Source organism: Parasteatoda tepidariorum, chromosome X1 (genome assembly GCF_043381705.1).
Source record: "Parasteatoda tepidariorum isolate YZ-2023 chromosome X1, CAS_Ptep_4.0, whole genome shotgun sequence".
Taxonomy (NCBI): Eukaryota; Metazoa; Arthropoda; class Arachnida; order Araneae; family Theridiidae; genus Parasteatoda; species Parasteatoda tepidariorum.
Genome location: NC_092214.1, coordinates 18,918,076 through 18,942,129, shown reverse-complemented (window position 1 = coordinate 18,942,129; position 24,054 = coordinate 18,918,076). Strand labels below are relative to the sequence as shown.

The following is a 24,054-nucleotide window of genomic DNA, read 5'->3' as shown; positions in this document are numbered from 1 at the left end:
CTCATTCCTTATATTTAATATCACTATAACTAGCTTTATTGCTGAATTCCTAGCTTTATTGCGCAAATCTAAAGTGTTATATGAACGTTGGGTGATTACTATTAGTATTTTGTCATGAATCAAAATTATGGTGTTTTTATGCGTTACGTCTCTGGTACCTATTCCATTAGTATAACTCTAATACGACCCTAGCAACCCAAAACTACAAGTTTAAACCCAAGTTTTAAACTACATTTAAAAAAACATCATGGTTTTGCATTCTATAAAATTGAGACATTTAGTGAAGAAAAACGGCGCTAGAAATTATTTAAAAAGAAACAACTTTTATTTACATGAAGCAACAATTTTAAATTATTAGTACAGTTAGCAGATGATCATCTCTTAGGAAAAATATGTTATCCATTAATGATTGTAACAATGTGATAAAAGCGCACACGGACTATAAATAGCAATAATAAGCTTTCATTCTCTGTAAAATATATTAAATACAACATTTTATTTATTATTCACAAGACTTGAAAAAAAGTTTCATTGAATCATTTGCATAAATATAATTCACACTTAAACCATTCTTTAATTGGGTGTCCTTACATTAGAAAAATAATTTAAGTTTTGCCAAAAATGTTAAATTATTAAAAATTTTATTTTAGTAAAATAGTGAATATAGGAGAAGGAATAAAAACTTACTGTTGACAATTAACACACAATTTTTCAGTTATTCTGTTAAACTCTCATAAAACACATATTAAATTAGATATGTATGTACACATATTGAAATGAATTGCCAAAAAAGTTTTTAGAAAAATTAAGCAATTCCAATATCAATTATTTTTTTAAAAAAAGATGTTCATTCATAATTTATGTACATATTTTTGTATTTAAAATAAGTTTAGAGATATTAAATTTTAAAAATGGATTTTTAACTTTTTAATGTTAATTTTATGAGAATTTTTCAAACTAAATATTTAATACTGAACTTCCTTAATAAAAATTTTCCACGATATTCAAAATATTTTCTAAGAATAAGAAAAATATATATTTACAATCAGTTACTACATTTTATAATACAATCATAATTTCAAGTTTTAGCCCTCTTCAAGAAATTGCATATTTAATACAAGGCCCCCAACTTGAAAATTATATTAAAAAACATTGTAAATGCTTTCAATTTTACATTTAAAGAATCTGTGATGCGTGTAAACAGTTTATAAACTCACATTTTAATCTAGAATTCTAGCTAAATTTTAATAAAACCCACGCTAAGTTTTTCTATGAAACCGATACCTAATGAAACTATTACAGATGTGAGAATAGGCAATATTAGTAAAGATAAGTGCATAAATATTATGGATTATTGAAAGATTAAATATTTTTGAGTCTATAAATAAAATAAGTAAAACATATCAGTTTTGATAAAATAGTTAAGACAAGCTATTCTAAAATTATTTATACTTTTGAGGCCTTTTAGAAGGAAGACTTCGAGCATAGGCATTACTTTTCTTTTAAAGTGTATTTTCTCGCTATGTAACAGATTCTATTGTTGAAACATCTACGAGTAGGTGGCGTATGAGAAAACTATTGCATTTTGCTGTTAACAATGCGGAATGTCAGCAAAAAAGAAAAAAAAAACTAAGTTTAGGAACAGTCATTAGTAGACTTCATTAAAGATGAAGTTGACTATGTATCATCTTATTTGGAATGTAAATGATAATTGAATTTATAACAAGCATATCAACATTCTGACAGGCATTTAAGTGTCTGTTCGCAGCATCTTTGAAATAAATCAAAGAATCACAACAATATGTTGTCACAAAAAATGACTAGTCCTAACACAACGAAATAACAGTCTCAAACCCTGTTTAGGTGATGTTTATGCATAAACGAAAAAAAAATATATACTCAAGAGTCCAGCTCTTGATTTGTAAGGTGAAAGATTCAACCATACCTGGAAATTTCAAAATAGCCTGAGAAGCGGTCCCTGTACATAACAAACTGAGCCTAACTGTTAGGTTGGCTACAGTATATCGTCATAATATATTTATATTATATTTAGAAATAAATTAGGACGTAACAAATTGGTTTAGGCAAACAATCAACATTTTATATACAAATTATTACTCAATAATAAAAGTCATAATAATAAACATATAAAAACTCCTTGAAATTATACAACAGCAAAAATATCAAATATGATTGTAACACTAAACTGAAGTATGGTAGAGTGAGAATTTTTCCAAATGGAAATGACCTTCAAATGAATTAAATATAGAATAATTTTACAACAAATGGAATTTTACTAGCATCTGCCCTGCAGACGTATTTTCAAAGAATGTCTTTTTCTGTTCAAGTGTAATTTTTATGGCACTGCATTTCATTTTGATAAAACCTTCCCAAAGCTTTTTTTCTTGTGGACTGTTCATGCCAACAATTACTGGCAGAAGGAACATTTCGCAGCTCTTTAGGAAAGGTGAGTATCCCTTGGAGAGCTTTGTACTCTAGCACCTTTCTCAGAAGCACCTTTTAACAATGGAGTCAAATGCATCTTACCAAACATTGGTTTGTGATTCCTGTTTAAATAATTTTCCTTAATACTGTTTTGTATAAATTCAGTATTAGAGGAGTTCTTAGGTGCTGTAAGAAGAAGAGACAAGAGTTTCCTAGTTGTTTGAGAGTTAATTTTTTTGGAATGATTTTTATCCTCCTCAGAGTTCTCAATAACATTGCTATTATGTGCAACATGACTATCACTAGAGTCATTAATTCGAAGAGATGATTTAGAATTATCACTATTATCATTGCAAGTAGTATTGAATTTGCAGCACAAAAATCCATCCTAAAAAATTTAAAATATATTTAATTAAAGTATATTAGAGATTCATACAGAGTGAACGAAAAGTATGAAAACGGGGAATATTTTAGACCAAAATCTAAAAACTTATGAACTATTTAAAAAAAAAATCGATTCAATGATATCAATCTCAACCCCCTATCAAACTAGTCACTTTTGGGTGAGGGGTAACTTCAAAATCTTAAATAGAAATTCTTTATTGCAGATTTGAATTTTCCAAAAACCTCAATTTGCTCTACGAGTTTTGTATTTTAGTTCACAGATGACACTGTCAAAAAAAGAAAATAGTGTGCATATTGTTTAAAATTTTGATATAATACAAGACAGATAAGAAAATATAATTATATAAATAGCCATGTTTGATATTTTTAGACAACTTTTTCATACCAATCCCATCCCCTGGGAGTTTGGCGAGTATCCAATTTGTTGTAAAGTAGTTTTCTTATCTTATTTTTGTTTACAAGAAATTTACTCGTACTTGAATGTAATGCAGATTTTTAAACCCAAAATTCCTTATTTAGAAATCAAATAAATGCATCTTCCGACCCAAATCTTTAATTAAAAAAAATGGGGGTGTCTACTAAAATTTTAGAGCTTGGAGTCTTCACATATTTGCAAAATATACCATTTTAATTTTTCTCGATTACAGAGCGCCATCTGTGAACCAACATTCAAAATACTTGTAGGCAAATTGGGATATTTTTAACTGGAGAATCCAAACCCTTAATAAAAAAATGTGGACTCTTATTCAAGATTTAAAAGCTATACCCACCCACAAGGAGTGAAGTAGAAAATACATCACACATATCTGACTTTTGAAAATATATCACGCGTATAATAGATTTTCGATTCGATTAGTATTTTTTACATATTTATAATTTCACTTATATATTTTATCGTAATTTTACCATTTTAATACTTTTCGAATACACTGTGAATTTCAAATTCAATTTAAGGTAAGCATGCATATTATAAAACAAGCTAAGCAATGAAAATGACAAGCTATTTAAAAGCAGGCAAGTTATAGCGCTTACAAATTTAATCGGTGCAGAAAGGAAAAAAATTGCAAGAAAAATAACTAAGTGCAATGCAGCAAAGAGTCATACAAAAAAATGATTATTTTTTCATAAAAATATAATCCATTTTTATTAAATTTGATTTATTTCTTTGAAGATAAAGAGTGCTCAGTTGGTCGAACTTCGTCGGCTTAATGACAAAATACTCATTGCTTCTAACAAACAAGGAATATTACTAAATCTAACAACTCTTCAGTCTTTTAATGTAAATTCAAAAACTGAAATTATTTTTTTTCTCCATAATGAGTCTAACATTTATTTATTTTAAAGTTAATGCTAAACTTTTGTGCTGTATGTATGTATTTAAATCAATAACAATTTAAAGGAAAAAGTAGAGAAAAAAACATTTAAAAGTGCATTATTCGTTTCTTTGCTAAAACAAAAAAAGTGCAAACATATATATTAAAACTGATTACCGAAGGAAACTATAGCCCACATTGCTCACTGAATGTTGGCAGAATGGTACCTGCAACAGGATTGTTAGGATTGTCAGTAGAAAAAACATGCTTACACACAGTTAGTAATTATAAGTTAATACACATTAGTCACTAAACTTTATTAGTTAGTTTGTTAAAAAGATCCTCTTATTATATTCGTTCTAGTTATATTGCTTTTCATTAGTAATTGATTAAAAACATTTAAGAACTCCAAGACAGAATGTTAGTGAAAAAGAAATGATACAATGAATGGTACAATCAATAACTAACGAGATAGAGAAAGCAAAACCATATTACTTAGAAAAATAAAAAGAGGCCATAAATCAAATTGTTTATAGGGCAAAAATGATTCTGTGTTCGTCATGCAAGCAGTGATAAATGGTAAGTAATCGAAAATCCGTTTATGATGTGCCACAGTAGCTCAGGAGGTAGATCGTCGCCTTCTAATGAGGAGACCCAAGTTCGATCCCAGCGTCGGCAGGACAATTTGAATCCCGGCTCGCACCAATCACAGTGCTGATATAAAATATCCTCAAAGATAGACGGATTGTGAGTTAGAATCCCCTTGGAGTAGGGTTAACAGTAGGAGGTTTTCGTTGCTTTCCCTTGTATGTAACGCAAATGCTGGTTAGTTCTATCAAAAATCTTCCACGAAGGCTAGTTTGTTCCAAAGCTTGATCCAGGAGTTCCCTTATCTTCTGAGTTGAGTTCAAAGTTGCAAAGTTCGGGAGCTAAACAATGATAGTCGTAAATTAAGAATCGGGTCGGCTGTTAACGCAGGTTATAAAGTAAAATCCGTTTTTGAAAGCGACCATTAATAAATAAATTTATCTTAAAAGGCCGCTTCTTTTCGATTTTCGAAGACTGAGGAATTAATGGTATTTGGAAACGTTACAAGACTTAGAAAGATGTGGAAATTAAAAAATCGGTCAAATTTCTCCTGGAATCGCATGACAATGCTTGAAACATGCAGGCAATGAAGGACTTTCTGCAAAAATTAAAAATAAATAAATAAATAAACGCTTTATCTCGGCACCCTACTGTTTATATTTTTCTCCATATGATTTTCAATTCTCTTATTAGCTTTAAAAATATCATCGTGGTTACCTTGACGCTAAAGTCAAAGTGGACGACTGGGCTACGCGCAACTGGTGCAAACTGTAACCAAAGATTTTTATGAGCATGACATTATTTGATTAGCGTCTAAGTTGAACAGAAGCTTTGTAAATTGTGGACAACACTTTCGAATTTCAATAAATAAATTGCATTAATAACTCTCCGACTCGTTATTTATTGACTGTGCCTAAAATATTAGAATTTTATTTACTCAGAGCTAAAAATTATCAGAAAATGTTTCCAATCTCGAAATAAAATTTAATTTGAGATTGCTTTTATCATGCGTGAAAGAATAGTTAAATTGAAAATAATTGACCTTTCATATTAAGGAAGCATTGTGAAAATTGTAGAATAAAATATTAAATTTCATCAAAAATAAGTTTATATAAAGACCATGTATCGACAATCATGAATAAAGCTCGCTTTGCTTGCTTAAAGTGCCTGATAAATAGCATCCCAGTAATATATTACATTTAAAAATTTGTTTTAATCTTTTTTTATTTTTTATTTTATGTGCGTCGATGCAAACAATCACATATTTATAAATATAATCAGTACTTTATTCTGATTGTCTATAGTAAGGTAAAAACGACAGTAATGTATGGTATTACATTACTAGGCTATAGATAATATTTCCCATGAGCATATCCGAAATTAAAGAAACCGTAGATTTCTATAGGCAACTATTAAGATAGACAAAAATTTATTATTGACAATAAAAAAGCGCTGTTTAAGTGTATTGCATCGTAATTTCAACAATACAAATTGATTTTAATGTCAAACATAGTTAATATAATTTTTTTTTAAAAAGGAAATAACATTTAAAATGATTTGTAATATCACGCATTTAAATTATTACTTTTCAGAAATCATTACCTCTGAAGTTTTAGGATTGAAAAGGTATTTCAGTTTACTAAATGCATGTATACGAGCTTGAAAATTATAAGAAATAAATTTTAAACAAAAATATAACGAATGATAGTGAAGATATATTGATATTAGTTTTTGATTATAAAGCTGAAATGCAGAAGAATCGAAATTTATCTAGATATTTCTAATTACTTTAATAATTTTAGCGAGCTTCACGCTTGAAAATTTGTTATATTAGTTGATAAGCTAATTTAAAAATATTTTATAAGCATGTAGCGTGAGTATTATTGGCAAAAATATAAGCAGGTGTTTCATAATAACTTTTTATTAATTTTTTTAAATAAAAAATTGCTAAAATGTTTCAGATTATACATGCATTATTTCACACATGCTAATTAGCAAGTAGTTCTTAAGCTTGTTATTTGCATGTTACAAGAAATTACTGACAAGGAGTTAGTAACTAGCATACTATAACTAGCTTTTTAAGTGGGCCAAGGAAACAAAAAACTATCTCTAGTAAAAAATTTTGAAATAGTAAATGCAGAAGAAATTTAAATTGTTAACAAGTAATTTAGTCAATGTAAATATTTAGTGAAATTAAAATAAACTATTGATTGTTAAGAATATTGTAAACATATGTGATACAACATGAAACTTTTAAGTGATCATTAACAATTTAGTAATTATTAACATTCAAAAAAGAAAAGCTTAGAACTGAAGTTTTCCTATTTCCATTATATATATTTTTAAACCATTGGTATTCAAAATGGTCAAAAACAGATTAAAAAAAGAAACTATAAGCATTTAACATATCTTACTTGACAATGACACGAAGAACATGGATCATGAGCAAGAGGTATCTTTTCACCAGGTTTATAAACAATACCATTATATGCACAACCTTTAATTTGGCTATGGGTAGCATTATATTTAAGTAAACATGGATCACTCTCGCATCTTGGACAACAGTCACCTGGTCTCTGTATTGGATTGTCACATGTAACAGGAGGGCATTCTAAGTCCCAACAATCAATTTCATTATGCTGTGAAAATACAAAATATTAATATTTTATAAAGAGGATGCAAAATACACAAAAAACTGTTACTTCTTGAATCTCAGATTAGACACAATGATAAGATTTCTTTTTCATGCAGGGTGGTTATAATTAAATTGACTCTGTTTAGATCCACATAGAGTCCGTTATGGTTGACGGATTGCAATGAAATTTGGTATACGCGCTACATGGACCATAGAGAAATTTATAATAAGAAAATTAATTCAACTTTCGATCATTTGGAAAAAATTGCTCACTCATAGAACAAAACCCAATTTGAAACGCATAACTTTATTGAAGTGAATCATGCCTTATTCTCAATATGTTTCCCATTTTTATCAAGCACATGTTCAAAACGTGTTATAGTGTAATCAAGTGTAGCGCGTAGAGTTTCTCGATCTATTGAGGCAACATATAGTCGATATTCTTTCCCTGCGCAATAGCTGTTGTTCTGATAAAACAATTTTAGCTGAAACACTCGTTCTTTCTAATGTAATGACACGGTGGAGAATGATTGTTAAGGGGGTGACTGACTTTTGGCCTACAAAAATTACACCAAATTAATAAATACTTTTCTGTACATGAAAAGCGCCCACTGTTTGCTGTGAATTTGAACTATATTTTATTGTATAAATAAATAAACAAAAATGGCAAAATGCTCAAATAGTGTTTAATTGACCCCATTTTAGAGCTGCTATGTCTAGAAGAACAAACAATGAACAATGGTTAAAATATTTTGCAGGAAAATGTGCAAATTAAAGTTACATCACTATAAAAAACATTTAATTTCAATAGTACATTAATAGTTAGAGTTTAAAACTAGCTTGAATTAATCAATAAATAATATCCATAGTGTTTTTTTCAACATTAAATATAAAATTCTATTGAATTTGAATCGTAACCAATGTTGATTAGTTAGATTACTTTAATTTTTTTTAAATTAGAAAGGTAACTAAGTCCCAGAAACTTCAAAGCGTGAAGTTCATAAAAAAAGCAAATTTCTTTGTTAATTTAGTGATGAAAAATTTAAAAAAATATTTTTCTCCTTTAAAAATTTTCCTTAAAAGATGATTTTATTTGTAAATTATCGATCTAAAGTTAAACAACTCACCAAACATTCGCATGTTTGACATTGGTATATCCATTGATCACCATTATGAAATGATTGCGTTGTTTCTTGATGCTGACATGTTGATGCATGATCACAGTGAGGGCAACATTCATAATCTCTTTTTGTACAATCACATTCAACTGGCTCACAAGATACTATTCCTTTTTTACAATGACATATTGTGCATGATTCACTCTGCCAACTTTCCCCATGTAGGCGCTCTTCACCATAATAGAGGCAATCTATAATCAATTCTTTAGTATCTTAATTCAATTAAATTAAAATTAGAAATAAAATAAAATTTTATATCAAAATTATAATACTTTTTTAAAATAAACTTGTTCAAATGCAAAACAGTTAACGTACAATATAGATTATTAGAGTTACTTAAAAAAAAAAAAAAGCTGGAAAATTCGTAACGCAGAAAAATTTGTAACGAACTCGTCGCAGAAAAAACTCGTAACGTTTTAACATCCAAATAAATAAAGCTTGAATTTTATGCAGCAAATAAAGTTATGACATCGTGAAAAAGCATAGTATCGCATGAAATTACCTAGAATGACTAAACTAGAAGAGTGGTGATAACAAAGAGAAGAGTTCTGGATGATCTCTATTTTTTTGTGGACAAGGCTGAACCTCCGTTCTAGTTCTAAAGCCTGTAGTTCTCACTTTCTTCAATTTAGGCAAACTAGTATCGCATAAAAAGGCCATACAATCGTTATGGTACGATAATGAAGATCCTTCAGTACCGAAGCACAGAACGATAAAGTTGCGTCATCGTAGTACTGGAACAGGAACGGTCATACGTCCATTTTATATTATACTATGTACTTTTTCACCTTTTTTTAAAACAGTAATTTAAAAATTATCGGAAAAATTAGTATCAAAATTAATTGGAAGCTAAGAAATTACGTCAAGTTAATCTTATCATTAAATTAACGCCAAATTGATCCTTAAAATTTTTAACAGAAATTAAAATAAAAACTTACTTAATGAACAGGAACTATTTTCTAAGCATTCACAATGATAACCACCATCATCATTTACACATAAACTTGATAGATCGCAAGTATGGCTTCCAGTCAAACATTCATCAATATCTACAAAAAAACGACACAGTTTATTATTAAACACTTCGTTTTCTCTAATAATAGATTAATAATAGACTGACTTCGTCGAATAACAGACATATGGTAGAAAATATCAGATTTAAATTGCCAAAGGAATATTATCCTTTCGGAAACTCTCTGAAGTTTAGAGGTAATGGTTTCGATTCTTGACATAATTTGTTGCATTTTTCACACTCTTAGTGATGTTCTTCTGAGATGTGTTCTCGAAATTTGCAAAGACTAATATAAGTTATTATATCACACAATCCGATACACTTGTGTATGAATTAATAAAGAAAAAATTATGTCATTAGAAAGTTTTAGAATTGCAGAATTCGAATTATTTCCTAAGAACTACAACATTTTATAATCAAGCAATTTTAAAAGATTAGTTAAGATAACAAATTAATCGAAATAAATACCGTATGCTATAAGAAAAATATTGTTGGTTGGTTTTATTAATAATCCTAGAGGCAGTTTTACCCTAACACTCGCCTTATTTTGGTCATTGTATGAAATAAGTAATAATTTTTTGGAGATTCAGCAAAAGTTACTAAGTTAAAAATCTCAAATAACGAGATATTTACTTCTTTAATTCCTGCACTTAGCGAAGTTTCAGCATGATTTCAGCTCTCGGTGTTACAGCTTATCGGGAAAAGATCTGTAAACTCTGATGTTTATTATGGTAATTTAAAATTTATTGAATTTAAACGTATTTTCTTAAAAAGAAATATAACCAAAAAAGTACTACGTTATCTAAAGACATTTTGAAGCTATAATGTGAAATGCGAACAATGAATTACTTGTATACAACTTCTGAACTGATCTATTTGTCATAAAAACCAAGAAGATTTATCATTCCTAAAATACTGTCCAAAGTAGTGTTGGATAGCATATGAGCAGAAAATCATGACATAAGCATATGCAAATGGCCACAACAATTGTTCAATTTTCAAAGCATCTGGTACCCAAATGAGCGATGTAAGGACGATAGAGGATTCTTATGAAAATATTAAGTAATATGCGTATAAAAATAATGCACTGCATTAGTATTTACCTTGGCAGTAAGGTCCTAAGCTATCATCTGAATGACTTTCATAACCTGGCCTACATTCACAATAATACCAACCAGGCATATTTACACATTGTGAGTTGGGTTGACAAGCATGAAGACCAAGTGAACATTCATCTACATCTGTTTCGCATATTGTGCCTGTGTAACCTGGTAAGCAGGAGCATAAATCTGGAGCAACACATTCACCACCATTTAAACATTGTTGAGTGCAAACAGCTGGAAAAAAATTTAAAGTTTATGCAAAGATTTGCTTCAAATGCTTCTAGAGAAAATGTCTTATAAAAATGCTTATTATAAAAAAATTTGTTATTTTAATTGTTTTTCTTAAAATTAGAAGATTTTAGAAATGTGGATATTCATAATACATGCATTTATTTTACATTCATTAAAAGATTAATTAATTTTAGAATTGAAAATTCAAATAATAGAAATTATTTCTAAAACATCTGAAAAGCATTTAATTTGTCTGTAGCGTGTTTCACGATGTTTTCTTATATGAATCAGTTTAACGTTAAACCATAATATCGACTCCTTGAACTATAAAACAGCACAAATTTGCTACAACTTTAATTAGTAGTTAAATTGAACCATGCTTTTGTTGGAGTTGAATCATATTATTGTGTAATCTAGCTTAAGAAGTTCAATTAATAGAAGTGTTTGGTTCAATTTAGCAACATATTAAGGTAAGTGCAAATCTGAAAAATATTATGGTTCAACACACTCAAACATTTCGAAAAGTGTAGGTTAATAATGCATTAGCTGTTATAACATTAGAACTATGCAGAAAACATTTCTATGATTTTTTTAATCCTGATATTTAAGAGGTGTGTTAACTTGGAATCAAAATAAGGTTAAAAGCTTAATAAGAGAACTCACGTTTACATTCGTAGCCATCCCCTGAGTATCCATCTTGACATTTGCAAGTATAACTACCAGCTGTATTTAAACATAGAGCATTTTCATGGCAAGAATGTTCACCAGTGCTGCATTCATCAATCTCTAATAAATTAAAGGAATTAGTAACGAGTTGTTAGATGAACAAGAATAAAACAGTTACGGGCAAAACACCTCAATTGTAAATAATATTAACTATAATAGTCAGTATTTAGAAAGATAAGCTTTTTAATGAACCATTTAATTGAGAATAACTTATAAGATGGGCTAGTCAGCATTTTTTTTTTAAACTACAATAAAACCTTTTTGCAAATGATATTGCTTTACCTTTCGATTGACAACTTTTCGATTATTGATGGATTGCACATTCGTTTAAGTGGCAGTTAGCTTGACAATAGTTCATCCCGCGAACCGAACTTTGTTCTTAAAAGGTTTATCATTTGAAGATAGGTGTGCCATTTCATACCATCCTATTGAAACCAAGGGTTTTATTTTAGTTTATAACCGGAGCTGAACAGCTGACCCAATTCTGAGATTACGACTATCAACGTTCAACTCTGTAGCCTTGTAAGTTTGAACCTAACTCAGAAGACAAAAGAACTCCTGGATTTAGCATTGGGGACAAAGTAACCTTCGTGGAGAACTTTTTAATGGAACTTACCCACATTTGCGTTATATGCAGATGAAAACCGCGAAAACCTCCCATGAACTTTAACCCATGACCCGTTACTATTACTGAGTTTATTTTGTGTCAGCACTGTTTTTTGTGGGAGCCGAAAGCAGAATTTGTAACAGCCAGTCATCTCTAGGATTCGAGCCTGGATCACCTCATCGGGAAGCGAGTGCTCTATACCCTGAGCCACTGCGGCTCTGAAACCAAGGGTTGTGAAGTACGTGTATTCAATTTCTGGCCAAAAGCGGCGATCAGTAGAGATGATATCCTATGTAGAGCTGTAACAGTGTTATAGTAGTAGCATTGTAATATTCTCAGTTGTACATGCTGTACGAATACAGAGATCATTTCAGTTTTGTCCACTAGAATGCCTGTTTCACAAACGTGCTTTACAAATTTGGGTTCAGATGGTTGGCGATTTCTTTCCAAAAACCCTACTGTTTCAGCAGCGCAGCCCTTATTTTAGCAATACGTTCTAATTATTTTTCAACGTTGATCGAGTGTAAATGGAATTAATATGATTCTTGGAGATATAACATTGTATTCTAGTCGATATTCAGAACGTCAGACAACTGTTACTCTTAAAAGACGATGCTTCACCCTTTACAATATACAAAATGAATTTAAGAAGTTTTTTTTCTCCTTCTACTTACCAGCACAGTTAAATTTATCAACTCGTCCATACCCTGGAAGACATTCACATACGTAATCTCCTCGAAGATTTACACAAATCGTGTTTTCTCTACAGTGATGACCATCATGTCCACCTTCTCTTTGACACTCGTCAATATCTGGAATTTAAAACAAATTACACATTATTATACAAAATAATGAAAGAAGAAAAAAAGACAAAACTGTATTTTATTTTCGGGCATAAAAGGTAAACGCAATAGAGTTGAATGTAATAGTAGGAATGCTGCATCAATATCCTTTCTTTTTAAAAAATTATTTCGAACAATTATTGCTTTGTGGTCAAGATTTTATTGACAATACTATTTCGGATTAAATTTTATGCTTAACAATTAATTTTCAATTAAAAGTAAACAGAGAATAAAGAATTTTCATGTAAATGCTGGATTGCTACATAAGTAGAGATTAAAAATTGTTAAATGCACATTCATTGTATCCACTGGGCGACTTTGTTCTGCTTGGAAACATATTGCCTAAAGTTAAAATAATCAAATTTAAAATATAATTTTATTACCTGTACAGTGTCTACCATCTCCTTCGAACCCTCTATTGCACTGGCATTTATAATGTGTATTCAGATTCATACAAGAAGCATTTCTATGACAGTCATGACCTTTGCCACAATAATCAACACCTAAAAAGAGAGCACAATTTAATTCATTTATATATGGTATAAAAATTTACTTCATACCACGCTTATTAAAATAAAGGGAAAAAAGAAACTGTTATTGTTATTATTGCAATGTGACAAGTCATACTTTTTTTTCAAACGTGATATTCTTGCATCAAACTGTTCTTTATTATTATTTCCTTTATATAGTTGTATAAGGATCAGAGACAACTTATTGTCGACATGAAAATAGCGTTATTTTTCACCAAAAATATCCTTTAAAGACGCTCTCCTGAATATTTCGAAAATGTGGTTTATCATTATGTTGCCGACAAACATTCAGTTATCTTCATATTTTTAGAACTAATTAAATGCGGATAAATGGACATAAGAAAGTAATGAAATATGGTACCTGGACAGAAATTGCAACATTCATCAGGAGCACTAAACTGCTCCTCTTCCGGACAATCTAGAACAGGACAGCTTACTTTAGGATCGATTCGTCTACAATGCATACTACCATTCTGTGGAAACAAAGCGCTTATTTAGTATTCTACAATGCATATACTGCCAATCAAAAGAAAAAAAACGCTATTTCGTATACAGTTCAATTATTTCAAACAAAACCTTAAAAATACAAAGCTATGGAATTTTGTTTAAGTAAATCACTTTGCACTCAAAAAATAATCACCGTCACCCTAAAATAATTTAACCGGTTATCCATTAAAACTGAACAGCAAAGCTAAGGGTTATAACATATATTTATAAAATTATTTTTATTATGCACTGAAATATATTAGTATGGAAACTATCTAATAGATTAATAAGTGGAAAAATATTTTTTAACATCATATTAAAAACTTTTAAAGATATCTGTTGTTTATTAAGCGAAGGAAAGATTTAAACGAAGCATTCGCGTGGTTGCAAAATTAGCAGAAGATACTTTCTGCAAAAAATATCAGAATAATAATATCAGAAAATAATAATTCAAGTTATATTTGACAATTTCTTTTTGCGTTAAAGTTAAATAAAGTTTCCAGAGTACTTTTAAATTATGATAATTTTGTCACAATTTTCTCTCATTTAGTTGTTATTTTTGAGCAAATGAGGAATTCGTAGAAAATTAAATTTAACGGAGTGTTTAACTCAACACGTGAGGTATATTTTGAATATAAAACCCACTATTTTACGTTTTGATTCGGATGTTGTCGCCTATTTAAAGAATTAAAAGGCACATAAAAACAAATAACATATTTCATAAAAGAGAATGATAATTTCAACATGTTGAACTTCTCATCAAGCTCGAAATGTTCAATCTTTATTCATTAATATATAAATATTAAAGCAAATAAATATAAAATTTATGCTTACAATGCATTCACACTTTGCACATTTAATAGGACTGGTCTTCTCACCATGGTCATAAAGAGTATTTTCAAACAGGCACTTTTCTAAAATAGAAAAAAAATGAAATTTTAGAAACGAAGAATTTCCGATTGATTCAATTTTTATTTTTGCATATATCAAAATATTTCACTAAAGAATCTTTCACAGATTGCTGATCATTTTGTTCTTAAAAAAAACATCAACAAAGTTTTTATTTTTTTAATAACAACAGAAGAACCTTTTCAGATTGAGAATATTTTAATATAGCTTTGAAATTTGTGTATAAAAATAGTTCAGAACTCAAAAGTAAAAAATATCATGCAAAATTAGCAACGAGAAAAAAAAAGACTGCGAAAATATTTCCTATTCAAGTTAGATTATAGGAAGTTTTATGTCACATCATTTAAGTTTAACCATAAGGGTTTTCTCAATTGGGCTCTGATCTTTGACAAGATCTTGCTTTAAAAGAGTCAAACGGTAAAGTAACTAGCTACTGAAACTCCCTAAAATATACGATCAACAAAAACCAATTGTGGTTTATTTGCTGTGCTATTCATTGGTTGCTTTATCTGTTATTATAGGTACTACAAGTACAGATCGTGGTAGTTCCAGTTCAAACGTGCGTGTTTTTTAACTGACCTGACTTTTGCTTAATAGCACGCTTAATTTTTTTTACTCGTTTAATATTCTTTGATTAGAAAAAGTCAAATTTATTCTTATTGGACTTTTTTTAATAAGAAAAAAAGTCCAATTTATTCTTATTTTCATAATTTTTCTCCAGTTTATTTCAAATTAATCATGACAGATTTACATAAACGTATTTTGTACGATGCATCTATAACAGCAGAATTTAAGATTTCTTTACTACAGTTACGGCAATTATTGTAGAAGATATATTTTTATCGGTTTTTTCTGAACAGGTTTCTTAGGTTAAAAAAGATTAAAATTTTCATACTTACTGAGACAAACCGGACAGCACTCTCCAGGAACATGAACCGGATTTTTACATTGAACAGACGCACATGTAACAGGCGCACACTTAACTTCACCATGCTACAAAAATTTAGTATACATCAAAATAAGCACACATTTAATTATTTTAATTTAAACATGTTTACTGGTTTTAAATTAAGAAAAAAGCATTAAAGCTTAGTAATAAGGATGTTAACTGCTATTCATTAATTTTTTTTTTACTGTTACTAATAAAAATGATGATAGAACAAAAGTTAAACTGTTTCAAATTTTCCACATTGTCAGCACCAGATAATGGAAAATTATATATTTTCCATTATCTGACAAATTAGCAACAGAATTTTTAACAGAAAAAAAATCCTCTTTGAAACATTGTTGTTGAGGGAATATGCATGCTGACAGAGTTGAGAATGGCTCATTAGCTATAAGAAGTCACGATAATATTTTTCAAATATTTTTTACTACTGTCTAACTAAGCAACTATTTAAAATCTGGTTGATTCAGTTATTAAGTATATAAAAATTAAGAAGTATCATTTCTTTGGATTGTAAATAAGTAATCTCAGTAAAATGTTTCATTCGTCATTTCTTTTTGTGAATTTTGTGCTTAATTTGTCAAATTGAATCTAGACTGCCACAAAGAAACTTGATCTTTGTTTCGGAGGAGCTCGGATTTAAAGTCTTCGACTTGTGGCACGTAATTTACGTTCGATCTTTGTTTTGGGAACACTGATTTAAAATCTTCGTGCCACAAAAAAGTTAACTCGGATTCATCTCTAGACTGAAAGCGTTTTATCTTTGAATAATTAATATTATTGCTACTAAGTACGATAATTTTAAAATTGTTATTTCTTGTGTTATAAACTTAAACACATACACAAATAATTCAAATAAGATTTTAAAATATTTTAATTCAAAACTTATTAACTGCATTTTATAGATAATTAAGCAAAAAAAAAAAATCATCTAATTAGATCGAACACATTTTCAGATAAAAGTTTTGTAAATTGGAAGAAGTGAATACACATTTTAATCCCTTATATGTTTTGGAAATTCATCCTAATTAGAATTTTGTGTGTAAAATTAGAACTTAAATGTTATTCTTACCACACAAGAGCATATATCACATGCATGTTTCCATGTTGAACCATCGGGATGTGTAGAACCATTGAAAATGCAACTTTTTTGGCATTCACACTGTTGTAATGATGAAATATGATGTTCTGCGTTAGCTAGCTGAAATAAAAATATTTTTCTAGATTTTTTAAGAATACTTTTCATCACCGAATGAAATTGATTTAAAAATTGTTTCCAATTATAATGCATCATTTCACATATCTTTAAAAATAACTTTTACTCGAAAAACACGATTTATTTCCAATCCAGACGGCATGAAAATAGTTGCCAAATGCTAATGATGGTTAAATAATAGACCATATAACAGGAGTTTTATTCCCCCTCACCCAGGGGGAATTTCATAGTTTGAGGGGGATGATTACAATTGCTTCTTTCTGCATTGCATCTTTAGAAATTGAATTTAGGGAATACTTTCCCATACTCTCTGATATGAAGTATCCATTTAGTTTTTCTGTTGAAAGATTCTTCTTAGCAAGATGAGTTTCTTGAACTATAAATGGATTCATAAGCTTTTAAAGAAGTCACTTACTGAATTTTGGACTTTCAAGTGTGAGAGAGACAAAAAGACGGCTCTGGTTTTTATTTATGTCAATTTATCTTTGTCACTCAATGAAATAAATTCATTGTTGAAAGTATCATGTAGTGCTTTTTCAAAAAATATTTCGTGCTTAAAAAATTATCGAAAGAAAAAAAAAATCCCTGTGATCTTATTGAACAAAAAAGACTAATAATACAGTTACTTGCAAGATCATTCATTTTTTATTAATTTAATTATTTTTAATTTATTTAGTTAGTTAGTAATAATATAATATATAGTTAGTAGTTCGTGTATACCATAAATAGTTAGTTCGTGACTTTAAAAAATGTCCTCAGTCAAAAGTTTCCTTGTTAGATGAAGTCTTTCTACTTCAGTTGTATTTATTTATTTATTTATTATTTTAAATAAATGCAACAGGAACTGAACTTTAGCTCTGATAAACAAGCAATTTAATATCTCGTTACACATTATGCTGTGAGATATGTTGTTTCAAACTTAATTTGATCGTTAACAATTAATCCAATTGCATTACAATGCAAAATAAAAAAATGTAGTGAAAAAAATCTTTCCAAAATTTAGCCATTTTTTTTCAGTTTTTCATCAGGTAAAACTTAATTAATATGTGATACACGCCATTTTAAATACATAAGGAATATGAAGGATGAAGTTTATTTTTATGATAAGAAATAATAATAAAATATTAAAACTTACCCGTTCTGTAAGTAGTTTGATGTGGTTTTCTAGCTGAAGAACAGATTTTTGTAATTGTTGGAATTGACCACATGTTGGGCAATCTAAAATTTATATCGTAATAGTACATTTATAAAGATGAATAATAAAACTAATAAATGAATTCATTAAGTCACAAATATAGTTACATTCCTTAAATCATAAGTTTAAAAGAATGTAATTACATCTATGACTTAATGAATTCAGTTGGTTATATTTTAATAATTTTATTTTTTATTGATTAATTTTGATTTTTTTCCAGAATTGCTTGTTTCTCCTAGATTTTTCTGTCAATTTAAACAAATTCGTTAAAAAAAAAACATTTAGCTAAAACTGTTATTTGGTTAGGATTTAATAGCAAATAACCGGATGAAGTAATGCTGAATAGAACCGTACTACTCTGAGCAAAATTTAACAAAATTCAGTCATAAATTATGTCAGACCAAAAAGGAGCCGAGAAACTAATAGAATCATTGAAGAAACTTAAGGTTGTGGCTCCAGTATTTATTCTAAAAAATTAAACCGCATGAAGCGAATTAAAATATTTACAAATATATTTCAATTATGAAACTGGTGTACATATATGGGTCATTCTCACAAAAACAGTCATTTTCATGTCCCCAGTATATTTTATGTTTGTTTTACAGCTTACGAAAAAACAATATTCAGGGAAAGCGTCCTTCAGAATGCAAGCTAACAAAAGAATAAAAATAAAATTATCAATTNTATTCACTTTACTTTTTTGGGATTTTATGAACTGAAAAATGACAGTTTTCGTGAGAATGACCCATATATATTTTACGAGAAGTCATAATTATTTCCTATGTGAGTTCATACTTTGAAATCTACAAATATTTTCGAGTAAGTAAAAAAAGGTTCGTCTTTTATATTCTACAGAATTCTCGCAATAATATGCAAGGTCACAATTAAAATAATTTTAAAGCTTAAACTAGAGGACAGTTTTAAATAATATTTACTATTTTGTAAACAAATACAGTCTGTTTAATAACTGATTCCTTTAACAGAAAATTTAGAATACTTGTTTGTCAATTTATTCCATATCCGATTAGCATTTATCACGCGAATTAAATATAATGGCGAAGTACTAGAATAGACATGTTATGACCTTACTTTACTTTTTGGTGAATCTAACTTGTTTAACTGTGTCTTAATCTTATTAAATAGAAATATTAAACTGTATCCATTTTTCGCAACATTGAGGACTATTTGTTGAAAAAGAAAAAAAAGAGCTTAAACTAAATACTATTTTTTTTTGTTAACGATATCATAAAGTTTCTTTTTTGAATTATGCTTTTTGATAATTGGTGTTCATTAAAGAATAGACAGACAATTTTTATTAACGTTTGATTTAGTACAACATTACCTCATTTATAATAAAGATTTAATGTACAAACCTGTATCTAGATTTGGACACTGTATTAGATAACCATGCGCTTCTGCAGCAATTTTTACATCTTGTAAATAACCCTGAGAAAAAAAATATTTTGTTAGATATTTGTAAGGAAGATTAAATCAGGTTAGCAGGTGAGTAAGTTAATTTTTACCTTGTACATAAAATGACGTGCGTTTCTTTGACCCAACCATAAGGAAATATTTCGTCCACTAAAATTATATTCAATGTCCTGAATTAATCGCCTATAAATACGATTGCAATCAATATATAAGTTAACAGTATTTCCACTGACGCTTAAAGCTATTTCATGCCAATTCTTGTCAGCTAAATGATATGGGAATGTTTCAACAAAAGTAGAGTTTTTGTGAGTGTAATGCAAACGAACTTCATCTTTCCGACCACTGCTTTGAAGCTCCAAAAATCTAAACGGAAAAATAAATTATATAATTAAATATATATTATAATATATATTCTATATAAATTTTACATATTATATTAAACTTTATATATAATATATATTTTATATATAAAATTTATATAGAATATATATTATAATATATATTCTATATAAATTTTATATATTATAGTATATATTTGACATAAATTTTATATATTATATTGCATTAAATTTTATATATAATATATATTTCATATAATATGTATTATAATATTCTATATAAATGTTATAGATTATATTACATAAAATTTTATATATAATATATATTTTATGTATTATATTTTATATAATATACATGTGTATAATATACATAATGTATATTACAATATATATTTAAAAGATATTATGTATATTAAAAAATTATATTATACATACATTATTTAAATACATTCTTAGGTTTTTAATTTAATGGAAATACATTGATGTTACTTTTTCACAGTAACGAATAGTTGTTACATGTGAGTCATCAATTTCTCTTTCAGGTCAAAAATAGAATTCTGTAAAAGTTTAGTGAATTAATGAGGCAAACTTGAATAAAGAGTAAAACTAAAATCATGCAAACTTCAAATTTAAAGTTTTTAACTATCAATGTTTGGGGGTGATAGGCAAATGCCCCTTCTATATCAAGCCCTGCAATATCAGGCCCTGCAGGGGACTTCGTGAAGGATTTGGTGCAAACAAAGTCTTATCTTCCTAGCCCCATTCTAGGAGGCTTTGGTACAACCCTTTAGAAATGTTCTGAGAACCCAACTTTAAAAAATATTTGATCATATTTTCTCAGAAAGCTTACTATTTCAAACGAATTTTATTCAAGATTAGACAGAGAGTAAAAACAAAAAAAAAACATAAAAGATTTTTTTGATGAGTGAAACTTTCGCCCAAATGAGTTAAGAAAATGGCGTTCAAGTTATCTGAGTTTGAAATTCTCATAAAATAGAAAGCTACCTAAAATAACATATTTAAAATCTTTTAAGCATCCACATTATTTTTATCCATGTTTATGAGTCATAAGATACAAAAAATATATACTAAAAGTATGAAACTACAATGGTTGACAAAATTAAGTAAGAAACTAATTATGCAGTTAAAGGCAATAACTTTCTATTTCTTTGAATACTTTAAAAAAAAGGAACACTAATCTACTTATTTTAGAAAGTATATCCGCTGGAAATTTTTTTATGGCAAAATATACTTTTAATTCACAGAATAGTATTAATTTCAAACCTTTTACATAATTCATTTTTTATATTAAAAAAAGCAAAATTTTACCTTTATTATTATTAGTTCGCAAAACTGAATTTCTTCAAAGTTGTTTTAATCCATAAAAATAAGTCAAAATTTAGATTACCTCAAATCATAACAGCTGTTATAAATTTTGAATACATTCAAACTACAAGTAAATAGAAAGCATTTACAAGAAAAGAGTATTATGATATATTCTTTAAAGAAGATATAAACTTGAATGAGAATTGCTTGTCAACCAATGTACTTTCCTTTGATTTAATTCTAAATGATTGCACCTCAAGTAATTTAATGAAAGAGTAGACTAAAAATGAAAAAGTAGAAATTCTAGACTAATCACGAAAAAGCAGAAATTCTAGACTAATCATGAAAAGGTAGAAATTCTAGACTAATCATGAAAAAGTAAAATTATAGACTAAATTTGAAAAAATAGAAATTTTAGAAGTACGAGACAAACTAAAATTTAACCTTACCTTTCATTTCCGTTAGCAAATGAAATGATTGTCCCAGAATTTTTTTCCTCTTGTTTTAATGTTGCTATGAAACTAAACTCATTTGTCACAGACAAATGATTTGCAATTTTCTGCAACATATCTGCAGGCATTTGTAAATGCCTGGAGTCACCTAAGAAATAAATATTTCTTTTACTCAAGTGCATTTATTCAGAGAATTCATAATTTGTATTGATATTGTACTTTTACAAATTTCAGAATAGAAATTAGAAACATTTAGAATTTTTGTCTATTTAAATAATGAGTATCACATTTTAGATATAAAGGCGTTTAAAAAAGGCGTTTTTTAATAACTTAAAATATGACGGATTTAAAATTTATGTAAATATGTTTTGATTGAACGATTTCTCATATTGCAGAAATAACAGCAATACAGTACTGGCAAAAAAAAAAAATCTTGGCAAGGTCAAAGCAAGCGCAAGCATAAAGTTTAAAAACTTTGTTTTTTTGATTAATTCCATGTTTTTGCACAAAGTTTAATGTATCTTAAACTTGTTAAAAAATCTCGACAAGCTAAAAGTTAATTGTCAAGATATTTTTAATCTTAAATATGACAATGCGTTTAAAGTGCCAATTTTTTTTTATCGCCTCAGTATCAATAGAAAACCGCAGATGTATGAAATTCTTTTTATGGTTTCAAGATTTGACTGCTTAAAAATATTTATAGAAATATAAGTATGAATATTTAGTTTTGCGCAGTAAAATGTTGATGAATTTAAATGAAAATGCAATGAATTTGTAATGTTATTGTTCTTAGCATACTGTTCAAGCTCTAAAAAGAGAAAATTTTATACTAATATGACCTTTGTTAAAACTACTAAAATTTACACGCCCTAAATACAACCCCTGAAAAAAAAACTCTTTTCCTTGATCATATTTTTTAAAAAAAAAAGGTTTAAACTGATTACAAAATGGAAGAATATATTAGAGAGAAATTTTAAAAGGGTATTTTTTATTTTAAAAATATTTGGGTGAGCCGGGGTAAAATAGGGGGGAAATGGGCGCACTCACACAATTCTATTTATTGATACATTAAATGACAACATAATGGTCGGAAAAAGAGAGGATGCAATAGCGATTACTAACTTAAAAAAAGTTGTAACAAAAAAAATGAGCCCCATTTATTTTATTTAATTGCAATGACATGAATAAGACGACGCTATGATTCGATGTATTATGTGGGGCATAAACCAGGCGGTGATCGAATTTTACATGCTTGACGGCAATCTCGCAACACTTTACCGCAACACAGTACCGTTTGGAGGAAAATGAGTCAAGTGCATTCGGGTTAAGATGATCTCAAAGAATTGTAGCATCCTACTCGCATGAAGGAGTATAAAATACTAGAGGTTGGATTAAAGAATACACGATTTAAAAAAGATATTTTTTAATTAAACATTGCATTTGTATGCACAAAATGTGATCCTTCAAAATAAGGACTTTTAATTTTGACAAAAATCAACAACATCATATATTATATATATACATTCGCCTTCCAATGCGGTGAACCGGGTTCAAATCCCTGTGACGGCTGGAAGATACAAATTCTGCACCTGGCTGAACTGCCACAGTGCTGACGTAAAATATCCTCAGCTGTAGGCGGATCATGGGTTAGAGTCCCCCTGACGTCAGTCTAACTGTGGGAGATTTTCGTGGTTTTCCTTTCTATCTAACGCAAAAGCTGGTTAGTTTCATTAAAAAGTCCTCCACGAAGGCAAACTGCTCCCAATACTCGATCAAGGAGTGCCCTTGTCTTCTGGATTGGGTTCAAAATTACAAGAAACATTGGTAAACATTGGTAGTCGTAAACGAAAATTCGGTTGATTGTTCAACGACGGTTATAAAAAAATAAAATCTACCTATACCATAAAGTAAAATAATCAAAAATAATTCAAATGGACTATACAAAATCAATTTTAGGATACGGCTCACAATAAATCACTGGAAATTTCAATAATGTGGGTTTTTGCAACCCCCCCCCATTTGACGATAAAATAAACTGAAATACGTTTACAGAAAGCATGGGACAACTCTATTTTTTTAAAAATATGTATGTAAAAGTTTTTTCGTTGTTTAAACAACTGTCTTGTCCTGTCAAGAAATT

At 28.7% G+C, this 24,054-nt stretch overlaps 1 protein-coding gene across 6 annotated transcripts in view; it reads right to left on the bottom strand.

Moving 5' to 3' along the window:
• Window positions 1-303: 303 nt before the first annotated feature.
• Window positions 304-24,054, bottom strand: part of LOC107443983 (protein kinase C-binding protein NELL2) — a 119,722-nt gene continuing 95,971 nt past the window's right edge. For 2 of the 6 annotated variants that reach the window (XM_016058025.4, XM_071187307.1), the window contains exons 3-19: window positions 21,912-22,062; window positions 19,891-20,161; window positions 19,741-19,813; window positions 18,308-18,390; window positions 17,029-17,157; window positions 15,910-16,003; window positions 14,936-15,015; window positions 13,977-14,088; window positions 13,469-13,588; window positions 12,918-13,055; window positions 11,574-11,696; window positions 10,680-10,913; window positions 9,503-9,613; window positions 8,514-8,755; window positions 7,166-7,390; window positions 4,341-4,390; window positions 304-2,833 (exon numbers count right to left, since the gene is read on the bottom strand). In XM_016058025.4, coding sequence (XP_015913511.1) covers window positions 2,572-2,833; window positions 4,341-4,390; window positions 7,166-7,390; window positions 8,514-8,755; window positions 9,503-9,613; window positions 10,680-10,913; window positions 11,574-11,696; window positions 12,918-13,055; window positions 13,469-13,588; window positions 13,977-14,088; window positions 14,936-15,015; window positions 15,910-16,003; window positions 17,029-17,157; window positions 18,308-18,390; window positions 19,741-19,813; window positions 19,891-20,161; window positions 21,912-22,062 — 2,498 coding nt within the window. In that variant the 3' untranslated portion in view covers window positions 304-2,571. The remainder of the gene's footprint in view (window positions 2,834-4,340; window positions 4,391-7,165; window positions 7,391-8,513; window positions 8,756-9,502; window positions 9,614-10,679; window positions 10,914-11,573; window positions 11,697-12,917; window positions 13,056-13,468; window positions 13,589-13,976; window positions 14,089-14,935; window positions 15,016-15,909; window positions 16,004-17,028; window positions 17,158-18,307; window positions 18,391-19,740; window positions 19,814-19,890; window positions 20,162-21,911; window positions 22,063-24,054) is intronic. The other 4 variants (XM_016058023.4, XM_016058024.4, XM_071187308.1 and 1 more) reach the window with 2 other exon arrangements.